Source organism: Diorhabda sublineata, chromosome 4, assembly GCF_026230105.1.
Source record: "Diorhabda sublineata isolate icDioSubl1.1 chromosome 4, icDioSubl1.1, whole genome shotgun sequence".
NCBI lineage: Eukaryota > Metazoa > Arthropoda > Insecta > Coleoptera > Chrysomelidae > Diorhabda > Diorhabda sublineata.
In genome coordinates, this window is record NC_079477.1 from 18,534,353 (window position 1) to 18,559,232 (window position 24,880).

Genomic DNA, 24,880 nt, shown 5'->3' on the forward strand with positions numbered 1-24,880 from the left:
ACCAAAAATTCGGCGGCTTCTTCCACTTCTATTAAATCAAACCTCCGAATAAATCGGGTTATTGGCCAAATAAGTTATTAGCCAGTCACAACTGTCAATTAAATAATTTAGTAGAAACTATACCTAAAATATTATACATCAAAACTGATTTGTTAATTTATTATACCTTATTTGATTAGCTCATTTCTCGAAATATTCGTTAAGTTAATTAAATATTTAAGATGGTTGCGTTCAAAGATTTAGAAAATTTGTTTGATGAGGAATTGATTGAGGAAATATAGGAAATGACAGAAAAATAATATATACCGTTCGATATAAAATTAATCATTACAATTTTTGGTCCAATGATGAAATTTTTTGACCGTTTTCTTTTTCATTTCCTATCAATTATTTTTAATATAAACACTTTCTCCATTTAGCGACTATTTCAACATTAACCTTAACAAAACAAGTGCAAATATAATTAAGCACAGATCGTTGCCACAAACACAGATAATAGGAAACTGTCAATATAAGAACGTTTTTTCGCTTATTTCTTTTCTTATTCTATATAGGCATCTTTCATAGTGTTATCAACAGTAGACTATTTGTTGAGTACATAATGAAGTGACAAATACTTAGTTAGTTCGGATTTAAACCAACTAGGGTGAAGAAACGGTAAACATTTATTCGACAATTAAAAGTTCCCTCTAAAATTAGTTGGCTAATAATTATTTGTCACTTTATTATAATGTGAAGAAACTGGCCCTAATAAGTTTATTATATCCAACTAATAATCTTCAATTTATTCTTAATAGGAATAAAGATAGATATAATTTCTTATCAGTGGCGGCCAGTCCCGGCCCTATATAATTTTTTTGTACTTTAGTGTCCTGAATGTCACTGTTAGGTACGTCTTTATACTTTGAAAGTATTATTACATAATAATTATCAAGATCAATGAACTTGAATAACAAGAAAGTAGGAAAAAAATTTCTGAATTTAACCACATTTAGAATGTTTCTACATCTAGTCGAAAATATTAAAGAAACTTTAGGTCAACCAACTGGTTAATTAAGGTGAATTATCTAAAATACGTCGGAATGCTTTTTAGACGTCACGAGATATTTAATTTGAATTATGTCAAGAAGATTGAAAGGCGATGCCACGTCTGACATGACTCTGCAGTAATATATTTTCTGTTGTTGTCAATAAGACTATTCTGTTAATTCTAGTTATACTTCTGTACCTTGTTTGAAATATTTGACTTTAGAAACCTTTTAATGTCATTCCATTCGAAACAAACTTGGAAATGATGTAAATTTTTTCTAGTAACCCTTTGCTAATTTTCACATGTACATTTCAAAGATAATTTTGTTTCCCATTGTAGTTTTCTTGTGTATACGTTATATTCAGATTTTATTTTATTTGTGACTTTATTTAATTATTTGTATGTTTGTTTCTTAGTTTATCACAAGCTTTTATCTTTAAGTTGTAAACAATTATATGACAATAAAACATTTCTCTCTCTTTGTAGTTGTATCACAGTAGATATGAGTTGGAGATAAACGCACCGTAATTTAATGTGCTTCATAACTACGTTCAGTACATAGTTGCCTAATTATATCAAAGCCGAATTACTATATTTTGAGAATTTTCGATCGTCTAATCTATAGAAAAAATCACTGTTTATGGATAAATAGTCTACTATATATCCTACCTGACCCGGCAAACGTTGTTCTGTCATACAAATTATATCTACGAAATATTTTTCTAGTTCAATAAAAATAACTAACTTACTATAAGTGTATAAGGATCTACTTATAATCAAAAGCGTTTTATAAGCAATGGAAGTACGCTTTATTTATGTTAATAAAGTAAACTTTATTAAAGTAAATAATATATTTCAAATTAAAATTCTTGATAGCTGTCTAGACATCAAAAATAATTATTCATATTTTAATTATCAATTGGCCAAGAATATGCTACATATAGTGTCCCATAACCACTTTGAAATGAGCCTAATATTCTATATCAAGCTCATACAGGAATGGTAGTCGAATATATAAAACTGATGTAAATGCTCAAAGAACTTGATGGTCAATTCCTCTACGTCTGTTTACTATGAATCTACGCATTTCTCTTTGCTCTAATTGTTTCTGTTGATTTCGTTCATCTCGCATCTCTTGCACTTATACTTGTTTATAAATCAAATTAAAATACTTATTTGTGAGAAACTGTGACTCAATATTGTATTCGTTTGCTTATTATTTGACTTACCTTTCACAATAATAGAACACGTATATTTATTAAACACGTACACGTTTCTGTTTTAATTTAAAACTATTTGCAAAAAATGTTAGATACAATATGTACAGGTACGATAATGGCCGTTGTTAGCGGGAGGTCACAACACGTGTTTATTTACATCAAGGTAAAAACTGTCTTTTCTGTTATTAATAAATAATTATTGCAGTGGAATTCAATGATAAATTTATGATTAGAGTAAAATTAACATGAGAGTTGCACAGAAAAATATAAATGATACGTACAACAGTCACTACTACGATCGATACAAAAAAGAAATTATCAATTGAAGTGTTTTATGTTTTCATGTTTTGTTTCTGTTTTGTTTTTTAATTGATTGTAGTATATGTTTATCCTTTTCTTGAATATGTAACTTATCAGTTTTTCCGGATAATTATTTTCTTTCAATGCAGTTTTAGCTTTTTGAATAGCTGAGCATCTAAATTCAGGATCTGATAGTTGGATAGATTTATCAGCCATACTTATTAACACTGATCTTTTTTGTGACATAGGATAACACGAATTAAAGTTTAAATATCTTGAGGACCAAGTTGGTTTCGGATACCATTCTGTTATTATGTTATTGTTAAATTTATATAATGTAACATCAAAAAAATTGATTCGATTACTTTTTAGTTTTTTATGATAAGAATTGAATTTTTTATTTTTGTTTTCAATTAGATTTTTTGGTACGGCAGTAATGCAATCATCTACATATCGGAAAAAGAATGGAATATTTATATTAAGTTTGCTCAGGACAGTTTCCTCCAGATTTTCAATTACCAATTGTGCTATAACACTTGAAATCGAAACCCCCATAGCACAACCATCAATTTGTTTGTATATTTCATTTTCATATTTGTAGTAATTGTGACGATTTACATAGGGCAGACATCTCAGTATTTAGAAAATAGACTAAGAGGTCATCAATACGATAAAAAAATAGAGCTGCATTAACGAACCATGAAGTATCAAAAGAACATAATTTAAATTATAAAGATTCAAAAATTCTTTAAACGGAAGCTAATACACGAAAAAGAGAATTTTTAGAGAGGGTTCACATTTATAAGAACGAAAAAGCTATGATTGATAAAAAAGACCTAAATGATTTATGTAAAATTAATAGCTCTATTTTGTAAATTCTAATAAAACTACAAATAATTTTATTGACTACTGCTATATATTTGAGATGTAAGATCTAAGGAAAAATTTATTTTTCTTATTAGAACAAAATTCTAGTTTGATTTTATTCTTATTTTGATATTCATAATGAAGGTGATCTATTGATCAATATAAATTCCGCTAATTGTTAGTGTCAATATCATATTTTATAACAGAATAGACCTAAAATCAAGAAGATTTAAGTATATCAAAAAGTTTAAGAAATTAGAAAGATGAAATTGATATATATATATATATATATATATATATATATATATATATATATATATATATATATATATATATATTTATATTGGTGAGGACGGATATAATACCATGGATACAGGAAGAACTTGTAACGGCAGCAAATAAAATAAAACCAAAGAAGGCGGCTGGACCAGATAAGCTATCACCAGAGATAACTAAGTGTGTAGTGAAATACCTGCCAGAAAAGTGCCTCGATGTGATGAACAGACAACTGTATGCGGGGAAATTTCCCAAAATATGGAAAGTGGCGAAACTAGTGCTAATAGAAAAGCCCAAAAAAACGGACGATTTAAAAACGTCATACAGGCCACTATGTCTCCTGGACTGCATGGGGAAAATTCTGGAACACCTCGTCAAAAATAGATTACTTGCAGAAATAGAAGCAAGAGGAGGTTTTAGCAACTCTCAGTTTGGGTTTCGGAAAGGTATTTCCACTGTGGATGCACTAGCTAGAGTTCTAGAAATCGCAAAAGAAGCAAAACATGTGGCATGGGCAAACCGTAAGATATGCTTACTTGTAACGTTAGATGTAAGAAATGCATTCAACTCCGCACCATGGAGAGGAATAGCTGACAGCTTGAAAAAGCGAAACAAATCGCCATACCTAATGCGCATGATCACAAGTTATCTAACGGACCGGACACTACTTGTAGGTAATACCATTATGGAAGTAACCTGCGGTGTCCCACAGGGCTCGGTACTTGGCCCTCTCCTTTGGAACTTATATTATGACGACTTGTTGCAACTGGATATGCCAAGTAGCGTAAAATTGGTGGCCTACGCTGACGATCTTGCAGTAGTAGTAACAGGAAAGATAAAGACACAGGTAGTAGTAGAAGCTAACATCGCTATTCAAAGAATAGCTGAATGGATGCATTTGAAAAAACTTGATCTTGCATCTGAAAAAACAGAGGCGGTACTTTTGGGTGATCGAAAGGAAGCAAGAAGACTCACCATCGAAGTCTTGAATAACGAAATCACTACAAAACCGCAAATTAAATATTTGGGTGTAACCCTAGACACAGGTGCTACAATGAAAAAACATATTGAAATCGTCTGCAAGAAAGCAGAAGCATCTGCTTTGTCTCTAAGTAGAATAATGCCGCAAAAAAATGGGCCTACAGCAAGTAAACGAAAAATATTATGTGCAGTAACTCACTCGATTTTGTTATATGCGTCTCCCGTATGGTATGAAACGCTGAAATATACCAAATACAGGGATATTTGCCAAAAAGTGCAAAGAAAGTTAGCTTTGAGAGTATGTAGTGCTTTCCGCACAGTCTCCACAAACGCGCTGTTAGTGATTTCAGAAATAATACCTATAGAACTGCAGGCTGAGGAACGATACAAAACAAAAGGCAAACAAAGGAATGAGAAGATAGAGATACGTACTGAAACATTAAATCGGTGGCAGGACAAATGGGAACAAGCAGTAACTGGACAATGGACTAGAAGACTGATTCCAAATATTAGAACGTGGGTAAACAGAAAACATGGAGAGGTGAACTACTATCTTAGTCAAATGTTAACAGGACATGGCTGTTTTGAAGCATACTTCCACAGGTTTAAAATCAGTAATACAACGGAATGCACGTACTGTAGCCAAATGGATGACGCGGAACACACATTTTTCTTATGTGCAAAATGGAACCCACAGCGAATTGAAGTTGAAGAACAATGTGTAGGAGAAACACTTACTCCAGATAATATTTTACACCATATGTTAAAGGATGAAAAAAATGGAACATAGTATCGGTTATGATCCAGAAAATAATAGAGACAAAAGAAGAAGATAGAAGTAAGCACAGACTAAAATAAGTGTAAGGCAACGCTGGGAATGCTGAAGTAATACTTAACGGTAGTTCCAGCACTCTTCTCAGCAGGTGAATCCACATATGAGGGGGAAGGGTTTAGTCGGTCGGCAGTACAACAGCCAATAGCCAACCCGACACTATCTAGGCACAATATTGATCAGCCTAGATGTGATATATATATATATATATATATATATATATATATATATATATATATATATATATAAAACAAATAAGAAGGGGAGAAAGGGGAATTGACACAATTTGCTCTCAAATGAAACAAAAAAATGAGGAACATTTGATTAGTACTACACATAAGGAGCAAAATTAAAAAGATATTGTAAAAAAAGTTTAATATCATCACAAATTTGGTTAATTGAGAGGAAAGGGGAAAAGAGGAGACTGATTTTGTTGTTTCTGTATTCTGCTTGTCATGCACATATATTTTAGGAGGATAGACTATTATAGAAGCTCTCAACATTATTATTTCAGCATTAGATTATATTTTTCTTCATTGAATTTGATAATATTGTTGATACTTCTGTAATTATTATATAGTGGATGAAAGAAAGGATCTCCATTCTTTTCGAATTGAATGAGAGGCCAAGAAACTAATTTTTTGTTAATAATAGAATTATAGTATCATCTTCAATAAAATAGAAGGTTTCTTATAAATAATTCCATTGTTCACTTTGTTTATTACATAATCATACAAAACGAAAGCCTTAGTATTCGAAGTACAGCTCATTGTATTCTAAAGTTTTAACGCAACGTTCAGCAAGATCTTTGAGATTATTCCTTGGGCTTAGATGCATATAATTGTTGCACATCATTTTCTACATCTCCTTTGGAATCAAATTTTTTCCTATGCTAAATTTTGGTAATGGAACTGAATAAATAGTAATCTGACAGTGCAAGGTCCGGACTAAATGCTAGATTTGGTAGGAACTCAATCCCATCAAGTTCTTCGATCTTATTCTGCGCAACTTTTGCAAAATGTGGCTTATTATTGTCTTGTTCTTGTTGTAAGAGAACCGGCTTTTCCATAAGAAAACCTGATATTTCCCCAATAAACCTTATAAATTTCCATCAGCTATCCACTTTATACCTCGGCATCGGAAACTCAGCGATCTAAGATGATTTCGAAATACACTAAACCTATAATCCCACCAGACACACAACAAGGCTTTCTGCTCGATCGACCTCTCGTTACGAGGGTTTCTGGTAATTGTCTTTTGTCCAACCCCTGATTTTCAATGTTCGAGTTGTTCAGATAAATTCATGTTTCATCACAATTAACAATGCGTTTAATATAACTATCATATTTCAGCAGGACAAGGAGATGATCGCACTTCTCTATTCGTCGACTAGCTTGAATGTTGGTTAATTCGTGTAGCACTATGCATCTTTGTGGATCTTATCTAATGCTTTCAAATGGCGATATATGTTATGCTTTCCTTGAAACCTCATTATCCCATGCAAACAATCTTCAAGCGTCAAATATAACTATTAAAACCATTAAACCAACGACGTGTCTGCCCTTCTATTTCACATATTTTCTTAGTGCCACGATTGCTTTAACCTTGTGTTTCCGTAATGTATTAACCATGCACGAATTTCATATTTATCACAATATATACTAGCTATCATAAAAACAGAAAATTTTATGTAGAAGATAAAAATATTTGTGATTAATTAGTTGAATCGGTGTAAGACTTTGGCTATCATAATCCCATCGTTGAATATATTTATTGATTAATCTTCGTTCCATCTTGTATCCTCCAGGAACTTCTTTTTCGCTATTAATTATTTGATCCATAATTGAATTGAACAGGAATGGGCTTTTACCGTTATCCCTGATACAGAAATGGAATAAAGTCAATATTTAATATCTTTATTTCATGGTTACTTCTAACTATTTTTCTCAAAATACAGCACAAAGGAATTTCAAAAGTAATATCAGCAACAGGTAGAATTGTTGATTCAATGTGTCGGCCAATAGAAAAGAGTCATGGATTGATTAATCTATTGTTCAGTCACTTTTATAATCCCATCTGTGAGGTTTGAGCTATATGAATCTATTCATTATCACCGCTATTTATGCGCCACGTAACAATTATTAAATTAAAAGATATTGTTAATTATATCTCATAAATTATGCCCTTTAGCCATGTACAAACTGTAATTCTTATTTGAAAAAGTGAAGTAATATCGACTGAAACATTAACTTTACTATTTCTTAAAATCTATGAGATTAATAAAAAATTTCTACCTTATTTCTACGTATCAAACGTTGTACGAGGACTAAATAAAAGCTATTCTATATAAATTCGAGGAAAAGGCAAATATTAAAGAGACTCGATATCGAACAATTATTAACACGTTGACTGCCACAGTAATTTTCAGATTTCTGGCCAAAAATGAAATTTTGATTTTATTACATTATATTATTAAAAAGTCTAAATCTAGAGCATAGTTAAAAAATAAAAGAGTAAAAACGTATTTTCCTAAAAAAAAATGTTGTACGAATTATCTCGTAGTTGGCATCGGAAACAGTAATCTCTTCTCGGAAGCCAATTACGAGTTTATTCGTAGGCACACCTGCACTGACTTGTCGCTTCGCTAATACTGAATCATTCATTGCGTCATCATCGTCCGCGTCAGTTATATCTCAGACATTGTTGAGTGCATTACTTACGTCTTTCTTGTGTGTTCTTTTTATAATTATTGAATTACTAAGAACTCAATATGGATAGGAAAAGACCATTGACTCAAAGTGAAATTGATTACTACTTAAATATAAGTGATTCGGAATTTGATGAGCTTTCTGGCGTGAATAGCAGTAGCGATTATGAACCTTCTGAGAATTCAAGTGATAGTGAAGATGAAGTCGTCTCAAAATCTGAAGATGATCCGGAACCTGAAGATAACGCCGATGATTCTCAAGCAACAACATCAAATGCGAATGATAATTTGTGGACAGAAACTCAACAGAGTCCTGAATTATTTATTTTTAAAGAAAAGGTTGGTGTGAAATTGGATACGACAAATTTTACAGTTCAAACGCTAGTGGACTTATTTTTTTCGGACGATTTTCTTGCCTTACTGGTGGAACAAACTAATTTATATGCTGCGCAAGAAATTGAAAAACGCACAACAATAAAGAAAACCAACAGGTTATCAAATTGGCAAAACGTTAGTGTTGCTGAGATGAAAGTTTTTATTGGACTTCTGCTGCAAATGGGACCTTGCTCTTTTCCATCAATTGAACATTACTGGAGCACAAACGAGCTATATAATGTACACTTTTGGCGCTCACATATGAGTCGAAATCGATTCCAGTTGTTACTTCGTTATTTTCATTTGGTTGATAACTCAATACCATCTACCGACAGATTATACAAGGTAAGACCAATTCTAAATCATTTCAACAATATTATGCGGGAAAACTATGTACCAGATAAAAATATTTGTATTGATGAGTCTATGATGCTATAGCGGAGAAGATTGATTTTCCGCCAATACATAAAAAATAAGAAACACAAATATGGGATCAAACTGTATGAACTTTGTGAGTCCGATGGTCTCGTTATGAAAATAAAGATTTATAGAGGAAAATCTGAGAAAACTGTCAATAACGTAGGCCACACTACTGATGTTGTTTTATATTTACTTGAGGACTATCTCGATAAAGGATACACGGTTTTCATGGATAATTTTTATAATTCTGTTACACTTACAAAACTGTTAAATACACGAAAAACGTATGTGTGTGGAACCCTACGAAATAACAGAAAAGGGAACCCTAGAGATTTGGTAAATCGTAAATTGAAAAAAGGGGAGTGTATTTGGCAGCGAAATGGTCCTGTTACTGTTTGCAAATGGAAAGACAAGCGAGATGTCCTTTGCATTTCAAACATGCATGTTGTTGAAATGATAGAAGTGCCCAATCGCAATGGAAAAATTTCTATGAAACCGAATATAATTCGAGATTACAACAATGGAATGTCTGGCATTGACCGATCAGATCAAATGCTTTCGTATTATTCATCTCTAAGAAAGACTATTAGATGGCCCAAAAAGGTTGCATTCCACATTATAGAGGTTTACATCCACAATGCTCACAAAATTTTTAAAAAAGTTACATCTTCTAACATAAAACTGATAAAGTTCAGAGAGGAATTCGTGCTCGCATTGATTGGACAAGAAATTCAACACGTTACGAAAAAGAGTAAATTGCAAAGTATCCATTATTTAGAGAGTTTACCGCCTACCGAAAAAAAACAGCGTCTAACGAAACCATGTCGCATATGTAACCAAGGAAAAAAACGCCGAGAAACGCGTTATTACTGTCCAGTATGTAGTGGAAAGCCAGCTCTGTGTGTGGAAGGTTGTTTTAAAAAGTTCCACAAACAGTAAATATTATTATACTTCTGTAATTTGACTTAATTCTTACACTTACATTTTTTATGTTCCTTTTCAAATAAATTGTCTTTTATGCAAGCCAACATTGATTTTTTGTTCTTTCCCAAGAAGCCATCTATCGATATTAGCACTGATATATTACGAGTTTAATCGTAGCAACACAAGAATGGCAAGTGAATACAGTACGAGATAACTCGTAGTTGGCGTCCTTGAAAAGATCGCTACCTACGAGTTATCTCGTAGTCGGCAGTCAATGTGTTAAAGGTTCACCATTGCATTGGAAAATAGGAGCTCCGTTCATTCTTATTGAGAAAGCTATTCATAAGAAAAGGTGAAAAAATTTAAATTCACATAAAAAATATAATCAAATTCACATATAATATGAAGTCATGATTACATTGGAAAAATTGAAATTACCAAGTTGCTACCTTAGGAAAACAGAATATAAATTCGGGCATCGATGGCAACGAAAATAAAGAATACTCTGATTTATCGGGTATTAAGGAAACTATCAACGAACATGAAATATGTTCAAGTGAAGGAAAATCTTTCACAAATTTGACCAAAATTAAGATTAATTGAACATGTAAAGTATAGTTTCATCACATGTGAGTTTTTTAATAGTAAATCAAACAATTTTATTTAGATTTTATTTTCAGTTTCATATAATGCCTTTTTTAATTAATAATATTTCTCATTTTTTTCAAATATTTATTTACATAGGGCAGACATGATCATTTTGACAGCAATTTTACAATTATTATTTGTTCTTGTTACTTTTATGTAATTACGTTAAATATCAACTACTTTAATTTATATAATATAAATAATAATAACTCTTGATTACAACGCCGACCTGGCGGTCACAGGGTGAGGTAATTTAGAGACCGTGAAATGAACCCACCCCTATACCCTCGTTTCTAAACCAGTATGTAAGATCGTGGTTTCTATCGCCTAAAAATTTTATTCTATTATCTAAATTTTTTACCATTACATATACATATTTACCCTAAATTGTTCGATGGTAAAAATTTGTATTACAAAATCATTATTAATACAACATAATTTGTTTTCAGGTGGAATGCAGTGATGGTCAAATCGGTTATGGAAGGAGAAAACGAGCAATTTCAGAACTACCCGCAGATCCTAATAAAGTTTTCGAAATAACTATTACCTCTTTCATTAAAGTAGGATCGGAGAATATTGTAAATGTTTCGAATGGAGAAAAAACTTACAATAATAAAAAGTTTATTGTCGGAAATAAAATGACAGAAAGGGATATTATTGATGGTAAGTAACGAGATTGTATTGACATTCAACCATTAATATAACATCTAATAATAAATAGATTATTTTATAAGCATAAAAAGCCAATTATTTTAAAAAATTTGTATTGTTAGATTAGATTAAATGAGCTATGGATGTATTGTTTACTTCGTATCATTTAGTAGTCAGGTAGCAACCTCTTTATAAATTGATCTACCTTGCTGGGAACTATGCATTCTGGTTTTAAAAAGCTTGAATTTAGTCTTTGTCTATGGATATCCTCACACTCAAAGAAGAGGTATTCTTCGGTTTCCTTTGGTATTTTGGACATGATCTGTCAGGAGTTTCTCTGATGTTTTTCAGATGGTTGTTCACCAGAGAGTGTTCAGTGACTATACCAGTAACTCTTCTTAGCTCCTGTTTGCTTAAAGAAAGGGTCTTTTAAGACCAGTTAGTAAAAAATCTCTTCGATTCTTTCAGATCTGAAATTTTATTCTACTCAGATTTCTTCTTGTTTTCTCACTTCTATAAGGATTATATGTCCCTATGCTTTTCTGTCATAGTTTACAATTATTTTTGTCCTATTACCAATGAAAAATTCTTTTCAAAACATGTACATTTCATTTGACTCTGGCCTACTCTTGTTAGCTTTTAAGTTTTTTTGTTTCCCACTTACACCATGAATTACGAATAATTCTGCACAACTAATATAACTACCCATGTTCAGACCCCGAAATGCTTGGAGCTTGATTATTTCCTTAGCCCAAAATGGTTCACGCAACTAGCGTTTAAATAAGAAAGGTATCGATTTTTAACCAACTTTAAAACCATTTCACCACGTCTTGAAATTTGAAAGTATATTATTTCTATTGGAAAATAAAAATGGCAGACCATTATTGAGCAGTCTACTTTGTCGCAGCCAATTTTGATATTGAAAAAAAAATAAATTATAAATAAATAAATGCAAAATTGCTGAATAAGTTAAAAAAATATATAATGCATGCTTTACAATAGTTTTATGTAAATATATTTCTCAATTGTTAATCATCATCATCATTGGAGTTATGTTTACCGTTAGGGGGTTCGTCTTCATCATTCGTTGAATAAGAGTCTACAAAAATAAAACGTAAATTCTAAAATAAGAATAAATTGATTCGAGCATCTTCGAGAAAGAATTGATTTTCATCAACTTACCAGAGACATTGCTGATTAAGTCACTCAGTTCCGCTCTTCCCATCATACTCCAATGGGTTTAAAGTTGTGGGTTGTTTTTTGTAAGCAATTCTCCAAAGAGAAGAAATATAATGGGCTCTCAAAAATTGTTGATAAAGCTAATTCTTACACGAATGTATTGAGCTGCGTCAAAAGTTTGAATTTTGTTTTTAAAATTTTCATTAATGTCTGAAGCTTTATAGGTGCTATCGAAATCGATATAATGTTACTTATATTTAATAGATAATAGGCGAAGAAAATAAAATGATACCACTATATATGTTATAAAATTCACGAAACACGAAGAATCTGTATAAACGTTTACAATTATACTGAAAACATCCGGCAGTTCCCTTCGGGCTGTTACTAATCCCTTCCAGATTCACCCTATATTATTTTAAGGTTAATAACTGTAAGAGAACATACTAGAATAAGATAGAATGAGCTGAATAGGCTAGAATGAGTATAATAGTAATACACCGTGTAGTAGCTAAGATTTTATTATTTGTTGATGTATGTACGCAATGTAGACGTCTGTCGTGATAAATATATGTTTTTGAGACTATAAAAAATAAACTTTCAAACTTCAAAACGTTAGACGGGGTCAAATGGATTTAGTTGGTTGAAAGCGATACCTGGATTACTTGAGCGCTAGTCGCTTCCACCACTTTGGGCTTAGTGAGCCCCCATTCCATGTATGGTAGGTATAAGGGCCTCAATACACAAAAGCTCAGGTCTATTGAAATACATACAGGTAGCTGTACACGTCCTAGACTATAATATTCACACACTGTCTACAAAAAACTACTGCGAAAGTAGTTCAACTTTCCAATGAAAAATTTACTTTTCTATAAAAAAAAATAATCTTTATAACAGAATATCCTTATTGCTTTACACAGTGAGTTTCCAATTCGGCGCAATATCATGAGAGCAAAACTCTTTCCTTCAAATGCAATTGTTTTTCTTAAGTTTAGCATTATAAGGTGGCAGAAAATCAACGTGATAATAGCTTAATTCCCGCACTTGATCCCACATCACGTATTTTCAGTATAGTGATGTCATATACGATCAAATATAATGCATACTGAAATGATTTTTTTTCATCCTACTGAATCTTATTCCCTTCTTAGAGACATTGATGACGTGCAGGAACTAATTTCCGTCATTGGCTAACACTATTCCTTTGGTGACGTCTAATATTGTAGAGAACATTTCTCAACACTGCATTGGTATCTAATTTATTATCACTATACCGTTATAAACATGGGATAAGTATTATTCCCGGAAATATTAGACTTCCGAAGGAATATCAAAAAACGACTTAATTCTAAGCGCGGATATAGAAAACAGATCTGCATATAACAAATATAAAGTGGATGATGACACGACCTGTCGTTTTTTTTATATTAATAGGAAAAACTAACATAACATAAAAAGTTATCTATTAATCCAGGTACAAACTAACTGAAATCAGCTCTTCAGTTTTCACGGGATGAGTAACATACATGATACCAGCAATTCGTAAAATCAGGATTATAATCTTTCATTTATTAAACTCGTTAAACTCTTCATAAATTTCATTTATTTCCACGTTAGTAAATCTGTTAAAAATTATTACTAAACATTTTTTTTGTTCCAGATAAAGATTTCTTTAGAGAGGATCCAGTTCGAGAAGTACTTGAATTAAAAGAAGAAGAAAAATATACCTCCATTGTAGCAGACAGTGGTTCCTCGTCACTACATTTCGCTTTCCCCATTTTATTCATAGCCATCACCCAATTAATTGTGTACATACTATAAATTTATGCAGGCTCAAAAAAATCATTTTAATTCTAACTAAAAAATATTGTACATATGTCTGTGATAATGTTCTGAAAAACGGTGTGAGAGTGATTTAGTCTAGTCTACAAATTCAAATGTTTATGTAATAGGATGTCAACTATTAGTAAAATTATGTCGATTAGCTCACTAGATCCAGAATGATATCTAGATTATTGTACCTAAAAACTTGATTAGCTAATAAATATTTCAAAAGTTCATAAGCAATTTGGCTCGTAGAGTATAGATATTTTCCAATTTTTGAAAAATATTGTTAAAGATAACGAAATTTACTAAAAAAAGTTTCAAGTCCTGAAACTCTACCTACATTATTCATAATTTTAATTTAACGCTGAAAATAGCACTCCGCGCGTTATTGTTAGGTTGCGCACACCGCCTCGAAAAAATTTAAAAAATAGTAAGATACCTGTTTAAAGTGAATATCTATTTCTGGCGTTGAATAAAAATTATAAATAATGGAGGTACAGTTCCGAAAAATAAAAACTTTTAGTATATCATTCTAAAAATTTAAAAATATTTACAATTTACGAACTGTAAGTGAAAAACCAATATAGCTTCTGAAATCTTAAGGACTAATAATTTTTTACGCATCCTCAAATAAGTTACTCCGAATAATTTTAGTAATAGTTTGTCGAATTGAACAGATGTGAAGTTGTAGACTATTCTAATTTTTGAGGTAGCAGGAAAAATATTTATCGAAATCTGAAAGAATATCGTGAGACGAAATTGTCACAATATTTCAACAACCCGACTGCTTTATGACAGTTTTCAAATATTAGTATTAACAAAATTATATTCAATTACAAGCATATCCAAGTATCTAATATTCACGAGAGTGTTTCTCCAGAGAAATACACGGAGTAGAGGATAGTACCTGAAATCGAAATATATTGTCTAGGCGCGAACCGGTATAAGTTAAAGACATTAAAAACAAAAAAGTCCAGTAACGTTCGTAAAAGTGCGATGTAGATTACTGAAAATTTTATTCAATTAAACCAAGAATTCAAATCCAAAAGGTATACTCATTTAATTGAATTTTTTCGTATGTTTCAATTGATATTTTAAAACAGACTTCTGGATTGGAAAATTCTTTCTCAACAACCCTTTTTATCGGGGTTGGTACGGTCAAGAATATTTCTTGACGTTTCTTGAAGTTAATATTCTAGGCAGAGAAAAAATATAATCATCAAAACTAAATTTGAGAACATAATATGAGTTTTTGTAAGAAAAACAAGAGTTCTTCATCTCAAGAAGATTCATTAAAATCCATGAGTTAGGGGGAAACTTTTGAAAATATCAATATTTAATACAATCTCTCTAAACAAATTTATGGTCTTCATTGAACACAGATGTGAATTATCCACAATTTAAAAGTAGTTCTTTTGATTTATCTCAAATCAATTTTATGGAGTTGAATAACAAAATTGTAACCGGAGAATTGTGGCACCAAACTCTTTTTAAAGGCCGCTTGTTTTACGAGCGAACAAGCGGCCTTTATAAAGCTCTTCTAAATTATAGCATTGAGTAATTTTGATTAACTGTTCATTTGTCGCTTTTAGACGTATATATAAATATTTGCAAATCATGGAGCTTAAATTTTTGGTTTGATTGTTAGGTAGTTTCATCTTCTGTGGCGAATAGTATAAAAAATCGTTCATAACAATGATTGATTTGGCAGGTTTATTCGTACATTGAGTAGAAGTTGATAAAGTAACCACTTTTCAAATAATGAAGTAGTCATGTCCTCGTGGCAAATTCAAAATTGTCATTTTATGTAGCTATGAAAAAAAAATGTTTTTTCAATACCTTATAAATGTTGACCCCCTCTGATTACAATTTATACAGTCTCTTAGCATCGACAAAAAGAAGCCGTTTTCTGCATATGCACAAGAAAGAATAAAGGATGATGCATTTCTAAAACATAATTTTTTTATATAGGATTAAAGCTCCAAATCACTGTTTTTGAACCTTATTTCGTTATAAAGTTTATTTATATTTATTACATTTAATTGGAATAGCGTGCATGTTGGAGCGACTATTTCACTTCATGTGATTATTTCCTACGGGATCAAAACCAAAGTTTATTACTTTAAACGGTTGAACATTAAACATTCATACGTATTGAAAAACTTTAAAGCTTCCTGTTTTCCTAGAAAAAAATATTGTCTTGATTTTAAATATGTATTTTGAGTTTTTTTTAAATCATCTATGATAACCAAGTATGTATACGGTATATTCGCTTATAAATACATTGTAACTAAGCGAAATACTTCAGTATTTAATTTAAATATGATTCTATAGTCATACTTATTATCAAGCAACTGGATATAGAATTGCTTAATCGGCTACTTTTTATTCTCTATTTCATTCATTTCGTATGCTATTTTAATATATTTTCAATTGTTTATCTGTAAATACTGAATATTTTATTGACATTACTTCTTCTAGTGTTCAAAATAATTCAATATCCGTTCATCATTTGTTATCTTCTTTACAAATAACAGATATAGTTGATGTTCTTTTTTACAAGTCCATTCTCTAATTAGTTATTATACTACAAATAGGAATTTCGAAGGCTGCGGCTCTCCTTTTTTTCTAAATGTGTGGCTCAATCTTTATTGCATATAATGAAAAGGTACCATTCCAATTTATCTGACTTAATAATATATGTACTTCCCCAACTTCGTTTTATTTTTTCACCTGTCGGCTGAGGAATGTATTTGAAATATAATGTCCATTAAAGTAAGTAAGGGTAGTAAAAGATCGCAAAATTCCAAGTCTTACGTCTTATATCGGTGAACATAAATATTTTCCTCTTCCTCATATATGTTAGCATGCTAGAAAATAATTTTTATGATAATCAAAACTGCCAACTAGTTTTTACTAATAAATAATATTTCAAACAAGCTTCTGAATAATATTAATAACAAATATAAACATAAAAATTAAGTAGGTATTTGTAATATCCAATTTTATGTCGTTACCGTTTCCTTGAAAGAAATAACTGTAATATAAGCAGGAATAAAGCTATTCCTACGTAGCGATGATGGTAACTCACTTCATTTATAATATATATTAAGGAAGAATTTGCATCATATTTCTTTAATTTCAGATATTGGTAATTTACTACATAAATAATTTTCATTTAGTTATCTTAGACAGTATCAAACCATGTAACTAAATATAGAGTCTAGGCAGGAGTGGAAGGGTGACAAAAATTTCCTATTTCCTATGAATTTATGTACAAAACAGAATAATGTAATATAAAAACTAGTTTAAAACAATAAATGAAGACCCCACATAAGTAGAAAGGACTACTTATTCCCACACTTCAAAATTTCATTTATATTTGTGCAAAAATTTTATTCTGCACGAGATGTTACAATATATTAATCTCACCTGACTTCTTCTATTTTTATTGCTTAGACCTTTTGATATGTTTATGTTTCTAAATGTTCTTGATTTTAGGTCCCTTCTGTTTCAAAATACTTTTTTTTTAATAATTTTCAAAAGATATATAAAAATTGACATTTCGAATAATTTTAAGTCTTTATCAAAATATCTTTTGATATATCCTCGCTTCCATATTTTCACCCTCGTCGTCCTTGATAACCACCCCAAGATATACATAACTTCGAACTTGTTTTCTTAGCTCATTGCCTTCTCTTCGTTCAGTTGTATTGACAAACTTCTCATTGCTCTTTTTCTTTGTGATGTTGTCAATATCATGAACTTCGATTTATCTTCGTTGACTCGTAGATTCACTGTCTATGCCATTTCTATGAAGGCTCTGCAGATTTCCTTAAGCTCGTTTTCCGATGTTGAAAGGATTACTACATCGTCTGCGTGTGTCAGTAGTTGCGTTGTATGTACTTGTTTTTAGTGTCATTTCCTGACCGATTTCACTCACTATCTATTCTAATACTATATTGAACAGCGTAGTGGATAAAGGATTTCCCTGTTTTAGTCCTGTGTTGGTCTGGAAACATTTTGATATTCTTTGATTTGCCTTTATCTTAGTTTTTGGATATTCGAGTGTCATTTTCGTAAGACTCCATATACTCTCAAACTAATTCTTGATAAATCGTCTTTCTTTTAGATCTCTTTTATTAGAAAATTAGTCTCATAAAGGTAAAAATTGACGTTTCGACCTATTTCGGTCTTTATCAAAATAAGATTTTCAGAAATGATACACATACGCAGAAATGAGAAAGCAGTCAATGATAAAAAAGACCGAAATAATTGGAGTAAAATTGATAGTTTTACTTTATGAACTTCAGTGCAATTACGAATATTTTCTTTGGTTAAATCAGATTTTTTTTTCAATATTTATGTTGTAGGTGATCTCTTGCTTGATATAAAAAAATATAGCGAGGCTAATATATATCAACAAATGATTTTCATCGACTCCTAGTGCGCTCTACAATACCCAACTATCCCTGAGTCTAGGTACAAAACAATTAATTCTATACACGTGAAAAAATGTATACTCAAGTATCACAAGGGGCATTGAGGAAATATTCCTCCATCATATAAACGGAATTTGAGAATACTTTACTTCTTATAAATGCTGCTTGTTGATTTTTCTATTTAATCAACGTATTAATGATTCTATATGGTATTTATCAACTGTTATTCTCTTGCGACGATAAAAAAATCCTTCATATTTTGTCTCAACAGTTTTCTACACATAACAATTATTGAAAAATTCTAAGGTGAAATCAAAATCAATACACAATACGCCAAATTAGTGTAACGTGAAATGTTAGTGCAGGTCAGTCAATCAATTTTAGTAAGAAATCAAAGAGATTGATAATAATAGTCAATTTGATTGAACGAATTAAATAATCTCAAAATATTTATATTTTACTAAGGAATCAAATCGTTTTTTATATGATTCAAAAATGACGTTTCGGATTTTCTTTTGTAAATACATACCTACTACAATTTTTTTTCTATTTCATTCGTTTATTTGGTAAACCTAATTAAAACAGTAACCACCCATTCACAACTGATTATTAATAATACGAAACTAATGTATATAAATTATTATATGGGTGAAATGGGGTAATTGCGTCTAGAAAAGGCTTTGTTTTAATTCCAATACTATTCAAATTTTCTATACATTCCTAGATGGCATAGCTAATATAAAGTAGAACAGAGTGCTCTTAATTAAATCCTTAAAAATTCTTTATGGTAAATAGCTATAGGTTTCATTGTTCACATACTGCATATAAGAAGTCGTGCGTTGAACTTTCAGATTGTATTTAAATTTGAAATATATCAGCCACAATTTTATTTGTTTATATGGCAAAGTTATAAGCCATAAAAGACGAAATTTAAAATATCAAAAACAAAAAATTAAATCAGTGTGGATGTTTATTATTCTAAAAGTGGAGTTAATAACATTTGATAGAAAAAAGTGGATGGATTTTTTTTCATTAGAATCAAATGCAAATCATAATAATCGTAAAACCATCTTGTAAGCAAATAATATGAATAATATATGAATTATTAATTGTGTGGTAGCAGTCTAAATTATAGCTTGCGATATTAATAGGAAATTATAAACATAAAATAGATACAATCGAATCCTCAGTAATGTCTGGAACAGATTTGACTACGTAAACAAATGTTTAATAGAAGAGGTAATTGTTCTCAATTTTCTCACAAATTTCTTATAATGTAACATTTGACACTGTTTTTAATTTGATCAGTAGCCGATCGCATATCATCCGATCGTTTAAATTAAGTATTCAACTTTTTCTTCTTTACCAATGTTTTTATAGCTCAAAATCTCAGAGTCATAAAGTATGAAATTTTCCTCATGATTAGATCTTCTTTCTCTTTTCTTACTTCTTCACTATTTAAAGCTTCAGCTCCTTTTCGTATTCTTTTTACAGCTACTCAAAACTGATTAACGGTAAGTATTCGAAAGTATTTCTTCGAAAGAAACTACTGCCCCCTTCCATTTTTATTTAGAGAATTTGAGGTACTTGTGAAATGTGAACCAAGAATTTGATTTTTTAGCAGTTTCTTGGTCTAGGTGCGAATTAATTGCTTATTGGTAGCTCCAGGATCATATACATAACCGAATATTATTTGGAATTGTAGGGATGTATTTCTCCTTTTAGTCCTTTTCCAAATTCTTTAATAAAAAGCTTTGGATTTCCCATATCTCCTACGCGTCTTAACCTTTCAGGAATCTTGCGTTTGAGTAAGGTTTTACCCAAATGCTTTCCTGGTATTAGAACTACATTCCATCTCAAGATAATTTTATGGACATGAAAACTGCTGAGTTAAGGGGCTTTAAAAGATTACTGCTGTACAGAGGTAGTTAAATAATTGTAATATTATTCTTTACAGCTTCTTAAATCATTTCGTATCTCGTAATCCCTATGTTTGGAATAAATGATTTTATTAAATAATATGTAATTGTGGAATAAATGATTTTATTGAATAATTTGTAAAAACAAATGTTTCCATCCACCCGTTTGTCGGTCCCAGAGTAGTAAATGCCGGGATAGTACTTACCTTCATCAGCCATCTACGTGTCCAATACATGTTTTTCATTGTAAATAAGTGAGAAGGGAGCTTTAGTGCGGTAAAAACTGCAGCCAATGATACACTAGTATTTAACTCTCCAGATCAGGCTATTAACTTGGTAGACGTAGCCCCTTTTTACGGGCCACTTTAACCTTGGACAGATCGCTACATAAACTGTTGGTAATCTGATTTGGGCTGTTGAATAGGTTCAATTCTACTGTTGTGTATTTAAGAAGATCGCAATACTAATTTATTAGAAATGGAGCGGTGTTTTGCCCTCGCATATGCTAGTGCTTAAGGCCTATTTATTGATAGATTATGCCTTTATTTCAGAAACCAGTTCTCTCCAGATGTGTTGTCTTTGAAAGAATTTGGTATTTTGACCAGTTTCAGTCAAAACAATAAAATACATCGAAATGATTCATCAACCTATTTAAAGGAATTAGCTTTATCTTTATAAGCTTTCGACCCCTAATCTTAATTTGAAGTAATCCCGTATTGCTTCGGGGTATTTTAAATATCTTACTAGCTCCTAACGTATCAATTTGTTCATTTTTCATTGCTTCTATCGCCTTTATTAAATCTTTCGAATAAGTAACTGCAGCTACTAGGTGCACTTTTCTCATCTATATAAAGGGTACTTGTTTCGACAATAATTTTCGGGGCATCGAACATCTACTTTCTCCATCAGGATACAAATGAAAAAAGAGCAATATTTTAGGTAAAACATTATTAAATTACCCAAATATTTTCAGAGATTCCGATTTCGTATAAACTTGAGTAATACGTATTTATTGGTAAAGTTCACTAAGCACATGCCAACTTACGCCTGACGGAGACTAAACGGCGAATAAATGTGACCGTTCAGGCACTGAAGCACAGAGCCAGAACTATTTATTGCTTATTAGTAAATAATACCAAAAATATTGTACTACGCACTTACCCCACTTGACCCTATACCTTTATTTTTTGTTTACAACAGAATATTGGAATAGAAATAAATTATAACTAGTCTTTATAAGTACTCACTTGAAAAATATTAAAATATGATAAATTTATAGTTTTTTCACTCTTTTACCTATTTTACCCATTGTTCCTAAAAATTACCAGCTTCTCACCATCCTATCTGCACACAAATAGAGGGTTTATACCTACAATATCTTTAAAATAATGTTTCGTGTCAATTCCATCTGGGTTCCTGTTAAGGAAGGAATCTCTAGCAACAAAAAGGCGGATCAACTACAAGTTACGACATAATATGGCCTTTCCTTATTACATTATTAATCTACAATTCAAGAGAATTCTATGAGACTTTTTAACTATCACGACATCGAATTATATAACTATGTTAATACATCTCGCTACTATCATATCCTTCCTTCCCTCTATCAAAATTAGAATATGTGATAAACAGGGCCGGATTAAGATTTATAAGGCCCGGGGCTAAAATAATGACGGGGGCCCCTTAAGGAATTCGATAACCCGGAAAAATTCACAAAATAATATCAATACGTTAGATTTGTGGTATCAACACATCAAAAAATACAGAATGATTTCCAAATGATGGGGCCCTCTTGGACCTGGGGTCCGGGGCTATAGCCCCCCAAGCCCCTAGCTTAATCCGGCCCTCGTGATAAACCTATAAACCATGATATTCATAACAATCAATTGTAAGAAATTGTTTTAAATTTGCTTGTGCAAATTTAATACGTAAATATTTTTATTGATGATTACGTGATGAAAGTATATAATAACTAAAGAGGAAATTTTTAGGGGTGCACAAATCGTCAACCGCGAGTTTGGGTTTAGGGGTCCTGTATCGAGTATATAAATAATCTTAGCCCTGTATACAAAATTGTGCTCATGCGTCAATAAAAATGATCGATGACTATAGCTAAGTTGTATCTCTGTGCGCACGTAGACTAGAGGTGAGGAGGAAGATGGCAATGTATTGCAATCATCTAAGAATTGAAAAATACATAATTTTCGAGAATATGCTGTCTGGGCGACGCTGCATTCGGTAAGGTCGGGCAAATGTTACAGTAGTACTAGTAACTGCGGAATACTGTGATCGTATTTAAATGTTAATTGATAAATAAAATGAAATTTTGGAATCAATTTTTTTTAAATATAAATTATCGTTGGGTTTATTATAATTTTAGGAAAAGTTAAATTTTAAATTAATAATTAATATTAATAAATAATTTTTTTTAATGAATAATAATAAATAAATATTACTCACTAATCTGCAACCTCTTCTACCATGGGTGTAAAGGTTATATTTTTTCTTCATTTAATTCTATCTTTTGCTTCCTGTCTAGCCTGTTCTCAGTTCAGTCCTCTTTTTTCCAGATTTTTTGCTATTTCCGAATTCCATTTTCTTTTGGGTCCGCCTCTTCTCTTCTTTTTGTATGTTTCGGTTTCCAATATCACCTTAACTGTTCTGCCCTCCTTTATTCTCACCATGTGTCCTAACCATCTCGCCTGTTGTTGCTCGATTTTTTGTACTGCACTCACTACCAATTATTTTATCAAGTCTCTTCACCCCCGCTATTTTTCTCAGTATCTTCATTTCACATGTTATTATTTTTCGCCATAGATCAGCATTGGTAGTAGTTTTGATTCGTAGAATCCTGTACATTTTGTTATCTCTATTTTGTTGAGGAATTTTTATATTTTTTATATATCTCGCTGTTAGTAACTCTTCGAAGTGTTTCTTCCATCTGTCTAATATTTCATTTTCTCCAGCTATAATATTAACATTTTTAGCTTATGGGTTGCTTATTGGATTTTTTTTCTCTTTTCTGATTGATCTTTGTTTATGATACAACATTTTTGCATTTCCATCTCCGCTTTTCTCCATTATTTCTTCAAACTTCTCCCAAGACTTAGTCTCTGTCCTCTGTTTATAGAGGCGTTGAGTTAGTTGCAGTAGTCCCATTTTTGTTAAATTTATTATTAACATAATATCAGCACTACAATTGTGAGGAAACCTAAAATTTAAAATTAGTGTTTCAATAGAACTGAATTGCAAAATATGTGTTTATTGAATACAATAACATAAATTATAACTAATCTGCAAAGAAAGTGTTAATATGGGAGAGTATACGATTTATGCAAAGAAATCATAACGCTTTTAAACAATTGCAATGAATCTACAGCAGCTGAATTAGTGGGTATATGATGCTTCTTTTCTAATTGATACAATTCAACAAAATATTCAATAGTTAAATATTTAATTTATGTTCATGTCTGATTATTCCGAATCCAACGTTAATGTTTTTTTTTGTCGGAAATCTTTAAAATGAGTTAAAGTGAGAAAAGATGAAATTGTTTTAGAAATGTCTTCTCTACCAATTAATATTAATGTCGCGACAGTACCCATTGAATTTCAAATAAAATTGATTGATCATCAATGTAATATTGAGCTGAAAACAAAAGTTAAAGTTTCTAATCTAGATATTTACAAACATAACTTAACGAAGGAAATGAAAGTGCTGGAGAAAAATACTCTAAAAGGACTATATTTTTAAGACTTACAAACTTATGTGAATATTTACACATTTAAAAAAATAGTTTATATATAATATTGACTATAGGGTAGTATTTATTTAACGTTATCACTGACTGACAGGTGTTTCGATAACCAATTTATCGTCATTGAAGACCGAAGGTGAATGGAAAGTTATTTTATTTAATATGTTCTGGCTAGATATATTAAATTTTTCTGTCCATGCACTTCTTTCACCGAAAAACCTGCTTTAGTGGGAAAAATTCAGATTCTATTACTATCTAATGAATCACAATATAGACCAAAAGAAGTAGGTCCTTTGTCTCTACTCAAACTAATCACACATCTTACTAACTAATACTGAGATATAAAGGGTTTGTACGTGCACTGTGACCAGAAAGACCATTTGCTAGAGCTATGCTGGACGTATGGTACATATACCTCTCTCTTCTGATTCAAAATTAGTTTTTTTCCTTAACTTTTGAAAGATAGATAAAATTGACGTTCCGACTTTTCTTCAAGTCTTTATCAAAATATTATATTGACACTGAGC

At 31.1% G+C, this 24,880-nt stretch overlaps 1 protein-coding gene across 1 annotated transcript in view; it reads left to right on the forward strand.

The window, feature by feature from the left end:
• The window catches only part of LOC130442877 (uncharacterized), a 102,594-nt gene extending 80,722 nt beyond the window's left edge, over positions 1 to 21,872 (forward strand). The window contains exons 6-7 of the mRNA XM_056777264.1: positions 11,030 to 11,243; positions 14,071 to 21,872. Of these exons, the coding sequence (XP_056633242.1) occupies positions 11,030 to 11,243; positions 14,071 to 14,231 (375 nt within the window). The 3' untranslated portion in view covers positions 14,232 to 21,872. The remainder of the gene's footprint in view (positions 1 to 11,029; positions 11,244 to 14,070) is intronic.
• The last annotated feature ends 3,008 nt before the right edge of the window (positions 21,873 to 24,880 follow it).